The sequence below is a fragment of the Macaca mulatta genome, chromosome 15 (assembly GCF_049350105.2).
Source record: "Macaca mulatta isolate MMU2019108-1 chromosome 15, T2T-MMU8v2.0, whole genome shotgun sequence".
Taxonomy (NCBI): Eukaryota; Metazoa; Chordata; class Mammalia; order Primates; family Cercopithecidae; genus Macaca; species Macaca mulatta.
The window spans coordinates 22562463-22574821 of NC_133420.1; the positions used below are offsets into that span (position 1 = coordinate 22562463).

At 47.7% G+C, this 12359-nt stretch overlaps 1 protein-coding gene across 9 annotated transcripts in view; it reads right to left on the reverse strand.

Annotated features, from left to right (window-relative positions):
- Positions 1-7215, reverse strand: part of RABEPK (Rab9 effector protein with kelch motifs) — a 37121-nt gene extending 29906 nt beyond the window's left edge. For 6 of the 9 annotated variants that reach the window (XM_077968006.1, XM_028834847.2, XM_028834843.2 and 3 more), the window contains exons 1-2: positions 7180-7215; positions 3808-3866 (exon numbers count right to left, since the gene is read on the reverse strand). In XM_077968006.1, coding sequence (XP_077824132.1) covers positions 3808-3860 — 53 coding nt within the window. In that variant the 5' untranslated portion in view covers positions 3861-3866; positions 7180-7215. Of the gene's footprint in view, positions 1-1440; positions 1580-3807; positions 3867-6850 lie in introns of those variants that run through there. The other 3 variants (XM_028834840.2, XM_028834845.2, XM_028834846.2) reach the window with 3 other exon arrangements.
- Positions 7216-12359: the final 5144 nt, after the last annotated feature.

Here is a 12359-nt window from a genome sequence, read left to right on the forward strand (position 1 = left end):
CAGGATGGTGGCTGTGAACACGGTGTGTGAATTCAGACAGATCTGGTTCAAATTCCAGCTCAGGTACTTCCTCGATGTGTGACCTTTTGGAAGTCACTTAACCTTTCTGAACTTTAGTTTACTCATTTGTGAAATGAGGACAGCAATAGTTCTTACTGCAAAAGATCATTATGAAGACTAAGACAAGACGTCAAAACAGGGCAGTGAAGGACTCAATAAATGGTGGCGAGAGCTTTATGTGCCACCACATGGGAACCAACAGCCCCGGGGCTCTTGCCACAAGCCAATGATTCCTCCCCATCAAAAAAATTATCCAGAATTTACTGATTTCAGAGCTTTTCCAGATTACTCATAAAACTCAATCTGATGGAAGCCAAAGCTAGCACTCTGAAAAATCACATACAGGATTTGGTCATTCCATTCTCTCTCTCTCTCTTTTTTCTTTTTTTTGAGATGGAGTCTCACTCTGTTGCCCAGGCTAGAGTGCAGTAGTGCAATCTTGGCTCACCATAACCTCTGCTTCCTGGCTTCAAGCGATTCTCCTGTCTCAGCCTCCTGAGCAGCTGGGACTACAGGTACACACCACCATGCCTGGCTAATTTTTGTATTTTTAGTAGAGACGGGGTTTCACTATGTTGGCCAGGCTGGTCTCGAACTCCTGATCTTGTGATCCACCTGCCTCAGCCTCCCAAAGTGCTGAGATTACAGGCGTGAGCCACTGTGCCCAGCCAGAGTCTCTCTATATTTTTTTAAGTAGAGACAGGGGTCTCGCTATGTTGGCCAGGTTGGTCTTGAACTCCCAGCCTCATGCAATCCTTCTGCCCTGGTCTCCCTAAGTCCTAAGATTATAGGGATGTGCCCACTGCACTCGGCCCATTCCACTCTCCACAGTGACTCTGAATGCTGACTGAGAAAACACACTTCACGCTTCCTGATTGGAAAACAAATTTCTGTAGCTGTTTTTCAGGCCCTGTCTTATTTGACCTCTCTGGTGTTTGGGACTCCCTTCTTCTTGTGCCTTTCTCCCAGCCTGGCTTTCCCACATCCCTTCCTTTGGTTCTGCACTCACCTTTCTGGCTGTCCTTTCTGCTTCTTTCTCCTACTCCTTCCCTACCAGCCACCTCCTGACTCTCAGTCAACCTTGAGTTCTGTTTTCCTCAGTTTACATTTGCTTACCTGATTAATGTTATCTGTAGTGATAACTTCAATTACCACTCATCTATATATTCATCAGTGGTGGCCAAATCTGTTTCCCATTCAGATCTCTATTCTGATGTCACTTAATCTACACAAAACCCCTTTGAGGGCCGGGCGCAGTGGCTCACACCTGTAATCCCAGCACATTGGGAGGCCGAGGCAGGCAGATCATGAGGTCAAGAGATCAAGACCATCCTGGCCAACATGATGAAACCCCGTCTCTACTAAAAATACAAAAATTACCTGGGTGTGGTGGTGCGCGCCTGCAGTCCTAGCTACTCGGGAGGCTGAAGCAGGATTGCTTGAACCAGGGAGGCGGAAGTTGCAGTGAGCCGAGATCGTGCCACTGCACTCCAACCTGGCGATAGAGCGAGACTCTGTCTCAAAAACAAAAACACAAACACTCTTTGAAGATAACAGCTGTTACCATCATCTGAGTTTTACAACGGAGGAACTGAAGCTTAGGAAGGTTGAGTAATTTATCCCAAAAGCACACGGCCATCCAGAGATGGTGGATATTACAAAAAAAAAAGTCCCTGCCTTGATAGGCCTTACAGACTAGGTGGGAAAAGAAACATTAAACAGTTTCACAACTATCTATTTCACTTCAGTTGTGGTAGAAAGGAGTACAGAATATATAGCATGAGGACATGCATGTCTTAGGAGGGTCTCACCCTGTAAGGAGCCAGGGAGATAGGGTGATCGGAGAAGGCTTCCTGAAGAAGCACCATTTGGATAGAGATCTGAAGTATGAGTAGAAATTAGCTGGGCAGGCCAGGTGTGGTGGCTCACACCTGTAATCCCAGCACTTTGGGAGGCTGGAGTGGGAAGATCACCTGAGCCCAGGAGTTTGAGACCAGCCTGGGCAACATAGAGAGACTGTGTCTCTATTTAAAAAAAAAAAAAAAAAAAAAAAAATTAGCTGGGCATGGTAGTACATACCCATAGTCCCAGTTACTTGGGAGATGGAGATGGGAGGGTTATTTGAGGCCAGGAGATCGAGGCTATGATGAGCCACAATTGTACCACTGCATTCCAGCCTGGGTGGCTAGCCACAGAGGAAGACCTTGTCTCAAAAATAAAATAAAATAAGCTGGGCAAAGAGAGGGACGAAAGGTGGAGGGAAAGAGCAGTCCGGGCGGAGAGACCAGCATGAGTAGCTCCTGAGTGGAACAGTGCAGGGCAGAGTAAAGAAGAGAAAGAGAACAAAGGAACAAGTCATGGGATTTGAGGTTGAAAAAACAGGCAGAAACATTTGGCAGGGACCATTGGGCCAGTTTAAGAAATCTAATTTTTTGTTTGTTTGTTTGTTTTTGAGACGGAGTCTCCCTCCCTCTGTTGCCCAGGCTGGAGTGCAGTGGCACCATCTCAGCTCACTGTAGTCTCCACCTCCCAGGTTCAAGCGATTCTCCTGCCTCAGCCTCCCGAGTGGCCGGGATTACAGGCATGCACCACCACGCCTGGCTAATTTTTCTATTTTTAGTAGAGATGGGGTTTTGCCATGTTGGCCAGACTGGTCTCAAACTCCTGGCTTCAAGTGATCCACCCACCTCAGCCTCCCAAAGTGCTAGGATTATAGGCATGAGCCATTGCGCCTGGCCAGGAGTCTGATTTTTTTTTTTTTTTTTTTTTTTTGAGACGTATTCTTGCTCTGTGGCCCATGCTGGAGTACAATGGCATGATCTCAGCTCACTGCAACCTCCACCTCCCGGATTCAAGCAATTCTCCTGTCTCAGCCTCCCTAGTAGCTGGGACTACAGTCATGTACCACAACGCTGGCTAATTTTTGTATTTGTAGTTGAGATGGGGTTTCGCCATATTGGTCAGGCTGGTCTCGAACTCCTGACCTCAGGAGAGCCACCCGCCTTGGCCTCCCAACGTGCTGGGATTATAGGCATGAGCCACTGTGCCCAGCCCAGGAGTCTGATTTTTATCTCAACACCAATAGGGAGGTACAAAAGGGTTTTAAACTAGGAAATGCCATGATTGGCTATATTCTGGGTACATAGCAAGACAGATGCATGGAAGCCAGACTGGAGTCTCTCCTTCAAGGTCCTGTTGAAGAACTGCCACCTCTCTACAGCCTTCTGTGGGCCCTACCTTAGAGCAGATCACATTTCATCACCATCACCTGCTTAGTCTGTAGTCCCCAGTACACAGAGACTATTTACAATTCTACCTCCCACACAGCACCCACACCCACACAGCAGCTGCCCCCATCAGGCCAATGTTAATTGTTGAATAAAGGGTTGGTTGAACAAACAGCCAAGAAACAGTGAAGCCAGTTTAATCCAAATCTAATTTCCTAAAAATCTTAGAAATGAGTCAGAGCTCGGGGGAAGACACAGCATTGGAGCTGACGATGCCAGATGGTCAGTGCCTTACTCTTTCTGGTAATGGATTTTAATAAAATCAACATCTGCTCTGTGATAATTACTGCCCCCCTATCTTTCCTCTGAAGACCTGCTCAGACAGTTTGAGTCTAATTACCAGCAACTGCAGACGGTTTCGTCTCTACCCTTTTTTGTTGATGATCAAATATGTTAGTAAACTACTTATAAATGAAACAAAAACTCATGCTTTTCTGTGTCTGGATCCTTCGTTACAGACCATGTTGCTTTCCTGGGCTTGTCTCCAGGTTCCAAGACTGGCAACTGCTTCATGGTGTCCTATGCATAAGAAAGAAAGGCACTTTTTAGACACTTATGATGATCATCTTAATCAATTCAACCTCCTTTTTAAACCTTTCCTGTTGAATGTACTAATTTCTAGGGCCTGACTAATTTGAATAAGCACCACCAACTTTTCATCTTTATTTTTTATTTATTTATTTGAGACGGACTTTTGCTCTTGTTGCCCAGGCTGGAGTGCAATGGCACGATCTTGGCTCATGGCAATCTCTGCCTCCCAAGTTCAAGCGATTCTCCTCCCTCAGCCTCCCGAGTAGCTGGGATTACAGGCATGTGCCACCATGCCCAGCTAATTTTTGTATTTTTAGTAGAGATGGAGTTTCACCATGTTGGTCAGGCTAGTCTCGAACTCCTGACCTCAGGTGACGCACTGTGCCTGGCTGATGTATTTATTTTTATTCTTTTTTTTTTTTTTTTGAGACGGAGTCTCAGTCTGTCGCCCAGGCTGGAGTGCAGTGGCGCAATCTCGGCTCACTGCAAGCTCCGCCTCCTGGGTTCACGCCATTCTCCTGCCTCAGCCTCCAGGTAGCTGGGACTACAGGCGCCTGCCACCGCGCCCAGCTAATTTTTTCTATTTTTAGTAGAGACGGGGTTTCACCATGGTCTCGATCTCCTGACCTTGTGATCCACCCGCCTCGGCCTCCCAAAGTGCTGGGATTACAGGCGTGAGCCACCGCGCCCGGCCTTTATTTTTATTCTTATTATTTTTTTTAGATGGAGTCTCACTCTGTTGCACAGGTTGGAGTGTAGTGGTGCGATCTCTGCTTACTGCAACCTCCCTCTCCCTGGTTCAAATGATTCTCCTTTCTCAGCCTCCTGCATAGCTGAGATTACAGGTGCCCACCCACGCCTGGCTCATTTTTCTAGTTTTTCTAGTAGAGATGGGGTTTCACCATGTTGGCCAGGCTGGTCACTAACTCCTGACCTCAGGTGATCTGCCCGCCTCAGCCTCCCAAAGTGCTGCGATTACAGGTGTGAGCCACCGCACCTGGCGTTATTTTTTATTTTTTAATTTTTTTCTGATATGGAGTCTCACTCTGTCACCCAGGCTGGAGTGCAGTGGCACGATCGTGGCTCACTGTAGCCTCCGCCTTCTGGGTTCAAACAATTGTCTGGCCTTAGCCTCCCGAGTAGCTCATATTACAGGCACCAGCCAAAACGCCTGGCTAATTTCTGTGTTTTTAGTAGATACGGGGTTTCATCATGTTGGCCAAGCTGGTCTCAAACTCCTGACCTCAAGTGATCCGCCCGTCGCGGCCTCCGAAAGTGCTGGGATTACAGGTGTGAGCCACTGTGCCAGGGCAGCAGCTTTATTTATCAATTTATTGAGATGGAGTCTCACTCTGTCACCCAGCCTGGAGTGCAGTGGCACGATCTCGGCTCACTGCAACGTCCGCCTCCCGGGTTCAAGCTATTCTCCTGCCTCAGCCTCCCGAATAAGCTAGGACTACAGGCAAGTGCCACCATGCCCAGCTAATTTTTTTTTTTTTTTTTTCATAGAGACGGGGTTTCACTATGTTTGCCAGGCTGGTCTTGAACTTGGCCCGCCTCGGCTCCCAAAGTGCTGGGATTATAGGCGTGAGACACTGAGCCTGGCCATTTATTTATTTATTTATTTATTTATTTATTTATTTATTTTTTTTTGAGACGGAGTCTCGCTGTGTCTCCCAGGCTGGAGTGCAGTGGCGTGATCTCGGCTCACTGCAAACTCCGCCTCCCGGGTTCACGCCATTCTCCCGCCTCAGCCTCTCAAGTAGCTGGGACTACAGGCGCCCGCCACCACGCCGGGCTAGTTTTTTGTATTTTTAGTAGAGACGGGGTTTCACCATGTTAGCCAGGATAGTCTCGATCTCCTGACCTCGTGATCCACCCGCCTCGGCCTCCCAAAGTGCTGGGATTACAGGCTTGAGCCACCGCGCCCGGCCTCCTTATTTTTTAACTAAAAATAGAAACGGGGCTGGGCACGGTGGCTCACGCCTGTAATCCCAGCACTTTGGGAGGCCAAGATGGGCGGATCACAAGGTCAGGTGATGGATACCATCCTGGCCAACATGGTGAAACCCCATCTTTACTAAAAATACAAAAAAAAAAAAAATTAGCTGGGCGTGGTGGCATGCGCCTGTAGTCCCAGCTACTTGCGAGGCTGAGGCATGAAAATTGCTTGAACCCAAGAGGCAGAGTGAGTGAGCCGAAATCACGCCACTGCACTCCAGCCTGGCAACAGAGCAAGACTCTGTCTGAAAAAAAAAAAAATAAAATAAAATAAAATAAAATAAAAAAAAGAAATGGGGTTTCCCTATGTTCTCCAGGCTGGTCTCGAACTCCTAGCCTCCTAAAGAGCTGGGATTACAGGTATGAGCCACTGTTCCCTGCCCAAAGGACAAAATATTTAAAGAGGCTGAGAAATACTGAGCTCTAGGATAAATCTTGGCCTCAGCATAGCATAGAAAGTAAGGCCTTCTGCTGTCAAGCTTTTTTCCGTGAACTCACCTCCATAATCTCTTGCATTATTGGTTTTTTTGCAGTTCTTATAATATGGCAGGCCTTTTCATAGTTTTGTAGCCTATTCTGCTTCCCCTATTTGTAATGTCGCTTCCCTTCTGGGAAATTGGCAAACTCCTAGTTAACCTTCAAAGCCCAGTTCAAAAGTCCCTTCCCTGGTGAAACCTTCCCTGATTTGCCCTTTTCTCTTTCACCCCCTTCCACGTTACTTCCTTCTTCTACCCACTGGGCTCTTAAGGTATTAAGCCACCACCACTGCAGGAATCATTTGTATTGTTTATCTATTTAAAGCTTCTAGACTAGATTCTAGATTAAACTCCACTAGACTAAGTTCCTAGAGGGCTGGGCCTGTCAGATCCATTTCGAGAACCTACCAATGGACCTGGCATAGAGTAGAAGTGGGGGAGTGGCTAGTGAATGAAGAAAGAAAATAGATTGAGAGATGAATGGATAAATCCCACCTGCGGCCTAGGCCGCTGACAACTGTCCCCAAAGTCCAGAGCTCAGTTAGGTTGGCTTCACGTGGGCGGGACCTCCCGCAGCCGCCGCCGCTACCTGCCTGGTAAATCTCATCCCCACGTGGCAGTTCTAGGGGATAGGAGACGGGGTCGGGAGAGAACAGGCTGGTTCGGTCAAAGTGGCCAGGACGGAGCCAGGGAAGGCCTTCTCAGTTCTTTCCACCCGGCTTGGGCCCACTCCCCTAAAGGATTCGGATCCCCTGCCCGAGACTGTAACAGACCCGGTATCCGGGGACCCTAGCCCCCAACCCTCCAGCCCGGGACCGCATTACCTGCGGCGATTTAGGCCAGTCGCGAGCCGTGACTCCGCCCCGGAGGGGCGGGGCTTAGGTCTGGGCCCTCCTCCCAGAACCCGGAAGAGCGTCCGGGCTAACCGCTCTATCCTGCCTGCTCAGTCCCGAGGGCCCGGCACTGCCTTCCTGGGCTGGCGGTGGAGGGACCCCCCCAGACCCGGAGTGGACGCCGGGTTGTGCATTTCTGGGGAACCAAGCGGGTTGGGCCCTCCCTGGGTTCCTCCCTCCCAGAAGGGATAAATAAGCTGGGGCTACTTGGAAACGATTTGCGCAATGCCGGGTTCGGGCGTTCGTTTGGGGAATCCAAATTCCTGCAGCAGCTGATCTACTCCATAACCGGCTAACAGGGCCGGGCGCCACCTCACTCCAGCTTGGGCAACAGCGCGAAAACTCCGTCTCAAAAATAAATAAATAAAAGGGGGCGGTATAACAGTTACATTTCCAGTTACGATGATTGTTAACAGTTTCAAAAGGGGAGAGTTGAGCACGCAATCTGCCTGCGCAGTCTTCGGGCCAGCTCAAAATTTGGTGCTTTGAACAGCTGATTTATTCCATAATTGCCATTTGTAATTATGGCAGGTGCTATGCTGAGCCAGACACCACCACCCTTGGCCTCCAGGAGCATACAGTCTTAAAGAGAGATCAACAAAAAGACAACTAGGGACAATTGCCAAGAGTGCAAGAAATAAAAAGTTCTGGGGAAGTTACTTTCCTCCCGGCCTCAGGGCTGTCTGCTTGTAACCATGGAGCTAATAAGATTTCTGTCATAGGCTGGGCGCGGTGGCTCACGCCTATAAGCCCAGCACTTTGGGAGGTGGAGGCGGGCAGATCACGAGGTCAGGAGTTCCAGACCAGCCTGGCCAACATGGTGAAACCCCGTCTCTACTAAAAATACAAAAATTAGCCAGGCGTGGTGGTGGGTGCCTGTAATCCATGCTACTGAGGAGGCTGAGGCAGGAGAATTGCTTGAATCCGGGAGTTGGAGGTTGCAGTGAGCTGATATAGTGTCACTGCACTCTAGCCCGGGTGACAGAGCAAGACTCCGTTTTGGAAAAAAAAAAAGAAAAGAAAAAAGATTTATATCGTAGTTGTGGTGGGGAATACATGACATAATGTAAATAAAAATGATCAGCACCCAGCAGCTGGCACAGAGTTCTCTTTCAAGGGAAAAGCTATTCCTGACTATAAATGAACAATGTCTCTAGATGTATTCATCTACATTATCTTTGATTTAGTTCATAACCATAGGTTCTCTGTATCTTTCCTGAAAATAGAGAGGTGGCTCGCTCTCTTATGTCTGTTTCAAAGAACTCCAGTCTCTGAAACTGTCGCTGTGTCCTAGGAAATAGAGAAAACAGCTCAGGTTAGAAACAGGAGCTCCTGGAGCGTAGAGCTATGATAGCTTAGTGGGAAGAGATCAAACATACTTGGGTTAAAATCCAAGCTCCAGGTCGGGTGTGGTGGCTCATGCCTGTAATCCCAGCACTTTGGGAGGCCGAGGAGGGCAGATCATGAGGTCAGGAGTTCAAGACCAGCCTGGCCAACACAGTGAAACCCCATCTCTACTGAAAATACAAAAATTAGCTAGGCATGATGGCTGGCACACATCTATAATCCCAGCTACCTGGGAGGCTGAGGCAGGAGAATCGCTTGAATCAGGAGGCAGAGGTTGTGGTGAGCCGAGATCATGCCACTGTACTCTAGCCTGGGCAACAGAGCAAGACTGTCTAAAAAAAAAAAAAAAAAAAATCAATCAGGCATGTGTCTGTAATCCCAACTACTCAGGAGGCTGAGGCAGGAGAATCACTTGAACCCAGGAGGTGGAGGTTGCAGTGAGCCAAGATCATGCCACTGTACTCCAGCCTGGGCAACAGAGCAAGACTCTGTCAAAAAAAAAAAAAAAAAAATCCAGGGTCCAGCACTAACCATCTAACTCTGACATTTGGCGAGTCACCCACTCTGAACCCTAGTTCCTCATCTATAGAATGAGGATAGTACTACCTAGTGTGCAGACAGAACTGTTCAGAGGAAGTGCTAATACAGGTGAAAGGCCAAGTTGGTGAAAGGATTCTTTTAGCTACTTGAAACCATAACCAAAATTTATTGACAAAATGGAATTCAAGGTCTGCGGCTCTTTCAAACATATGGAGTCTTTGTGAGTTCCCACATTAGTGGAAAATTCCCCATTGACTGTCTGCCAAAGAGAAGTTTAGGGATATTCAGTCATTCTGCTCTCCTTCAGGAAAGAAAACCAAGACCAGGTTAGCTCTGCCATATGTCCATGTGCATCTCCATGTACATTTCTACTCACAGCTGCAGAATGCTCTGATGTCCCCGATGTTTTCTGGCTAGCTCTGTTTCAAGGTGCCATGCTGGAGTGACACATCAACAAGAAAGAGACAGGGTTTCTCCATGTTGGTCAGGCTGGTCTCAAACTCCCAACCTCAAGTGATTGGCCCATCTCGGCCTCCCAAAGTGCTGGGATTACAGGCATGAGCTACCACGCCTGGCTCTTGCAGGGGCTCTTAAGCAACATGGAAATAAGGTTGATGGAAAATAAACATCAGTTTCTTTTTTTTTTTTTTTTTTTTTTTGACAGAGTCTCGCTCTGTCACCAGGCTGGAGTGCAGTGGCGCGATCTTGGCTCACTGCAACCTCCGACTCCCTGGTTCAAGCAATTCTCCTGCCTCAGTCTCCTGAGTAGCTGGGATTACAGGCACACTAATTTTCATATTTTTAGTATCGATGGGGTTTCACCATGTTGACCAGGATGGTCTTGATCTCCTGAGCTCGTGATCCGCCTGCCTTGGCCTCCCAAAGTGTTGGGATTACAGGCGTGAGCCACTGTGCCTGGCCATAAACATCAGTCTCTAAAAAAGAAAAAAGAAAAATATCCAAACAACAACAGTATCTTCTTCCATTTGAATTTTTTCCTCCAGGAAACTCTGAGCAGATTATCTCTTTACTTCTTTTTCCTTTTTTCTTTTTTTTTGAGACAGTGGCACAACTTTGGCTCACCGCAACCTCCGCCTCCTGGGCTCAAGCAATCCTCCCGCCTTAGCCTCCCAAGTAACTGGGACTACAGGCACATGCCATCATGCCTGGCTGATTTTTATATTTTTTGTAGAGATGGAATTTTGCCATGTTTCCCAGGCTGGTCTCAAACTCCTGGGCCCAAGCAATCTGCCCACCTCAGCCTCCTAAAGTGCTGGGATTACAGGCATAAGTCACGGCACCTGTTCTGCCTTTTTTTCCTCCCCTCCCCTCCCCTTCCTCTCTTTCTTTCTTTCTTTCTTTTTGATGGAGTCTCACTTCATCGACTAGTCTGGAGTAGAGTGGCACGATTTTGGCTCACTGCAACCTCTGCCTCCCGGATTCAAGTGATTCTCCTGCCTCAGCCTTCCCAGTAGGTGGGATTACAAGCATGCACCACCACACCCGGCTAATTTTTGTATTTTTAGTAGAGATGGGTTTTCACCATGTTGACCAGGCTGGTCTTGAACTCCTGACTTCAAGTGATCTGCCCGCCTCGGCCTCCCAAAGTGCTAGGATTACAGGCATGAGCCACCACGCCCAGCCTCCTACATTTTTTTTCTAAAGTCTTACATGTTACTTCTTCAGAAATGCCTTTCCTGCCCACATAATACTCAGAGTTAACACTCATATTGCACTCACTCTGTGCCAGACAATGTTGTTTTGTTTTGAGACAGGGTCTCACTGTCACCCTGCTGTTGTACAGTGACACAATCATAGCTCACTGTAGCCTTGGCCTCCTGGGCTCAAGCGATCCTCCCACATCAGCCTTTAGAGTAGCTGGGTCTACAGGTGTGTGCCAGCACCAAACCTGGCTAATTTTAATTTTTTTTTTTTTTGTAGAGATGAGATCTCACTATGTTGCCCAGACTGGTCTTGAACTCCTTGGCTCAAGTGATCCTCCTACCTTGGCCTCTCAAAGTGTTGGAATGACAAGTGTGAGCCACTGTGCCTGGCCTAGACATTGTTTTAAGCCATTTTCTTTCTTTTTTTTTTTTTTTTTTTTGTGAGATGGAGTCTCCCTCTGTTGCCCAGGCTGGGGTGCAGTGGTGCAGTGGCTGGATCTCAGCTCACTGCAAGCTCTGCCTCCCGGGTTTATGCCATTCTCCTGCCTCAGCCTCCCGAATAGCTGGGACTACAGGCGCCCGCCACCTCGCCTGGCTAGTTTTTTGTATTTTTTTAGTAGAGACGGGGTTTCATTGTGTTCACCAGGATGGTCTCTATCTCCTGACCTCGTGATCCGCCCATCTCAGCCTCCCAAAGTGCTGGGATTACAGGCTTGAGCCACCGCGCCCGGCCTTGCCATTTTCATATATCAACTCTGTTAAACCTTTGTACAAGCCTATGAGTATTCTTAGAATCTCAAGAGGAGGTAAGCATTATTATTATCATCTCCATATTGGAGCTGAGAAAACTGGAGTACAGAAAGGATAAATAACTTCCCCAAAATCACACAATAAGTGATAGAGCCTGTATTTGAACTCTGCCCACATGGTGCTAGAATCTACATCCTGTACTTTACCTCCACTGTGTTGTCAATCTAAAGTAGGCCGCTTTATTTATTTATTTATTTTTTGAGACAGAGTCTCACTCTGTTACCCAGGTTGGAGTGCAGTGGCACTATCTTGGCTCACTGCAGCCTCCACCTCTTGGGTTCAGGCAATTCTCACACCTCAGCCTCCCAAGTAGCTGGGACTACAGGTGCGCACCACCACCCCCAGCTAATTTTTTTTTGCATTTTTAGCAGAGACGGGGTTTCACCATGTTGACCAGGATAGTATCGATCTCCTGATCTCCCAAAATTGCTGGGATTACAGGCATGAGCCACCGCGCCCAGCCAAAGGTAGACCTCTTCTACTCCATTTTTCTTGCTTATAGTACCTCCTATTTTCCCTTTTGAGCACTAATCACAATTTGCAATTAAATATTTGCTCATCATCAGGCATGGTGGCTTACACCTATAATCCTAGCACTTTGGGAGGCCAAGGCAGAAGAACACCTTGAGGCCAGGAGTTTAAAACCAGCCTCAGCAACATAGTAAGATCTCACCTCAACAAGTTTTTTTTTTTTTTTTCTTCTTCTTCTTCTTTTTTTTTTTTTTTTTCTGTTGGCCAGGCTGGAGTGCA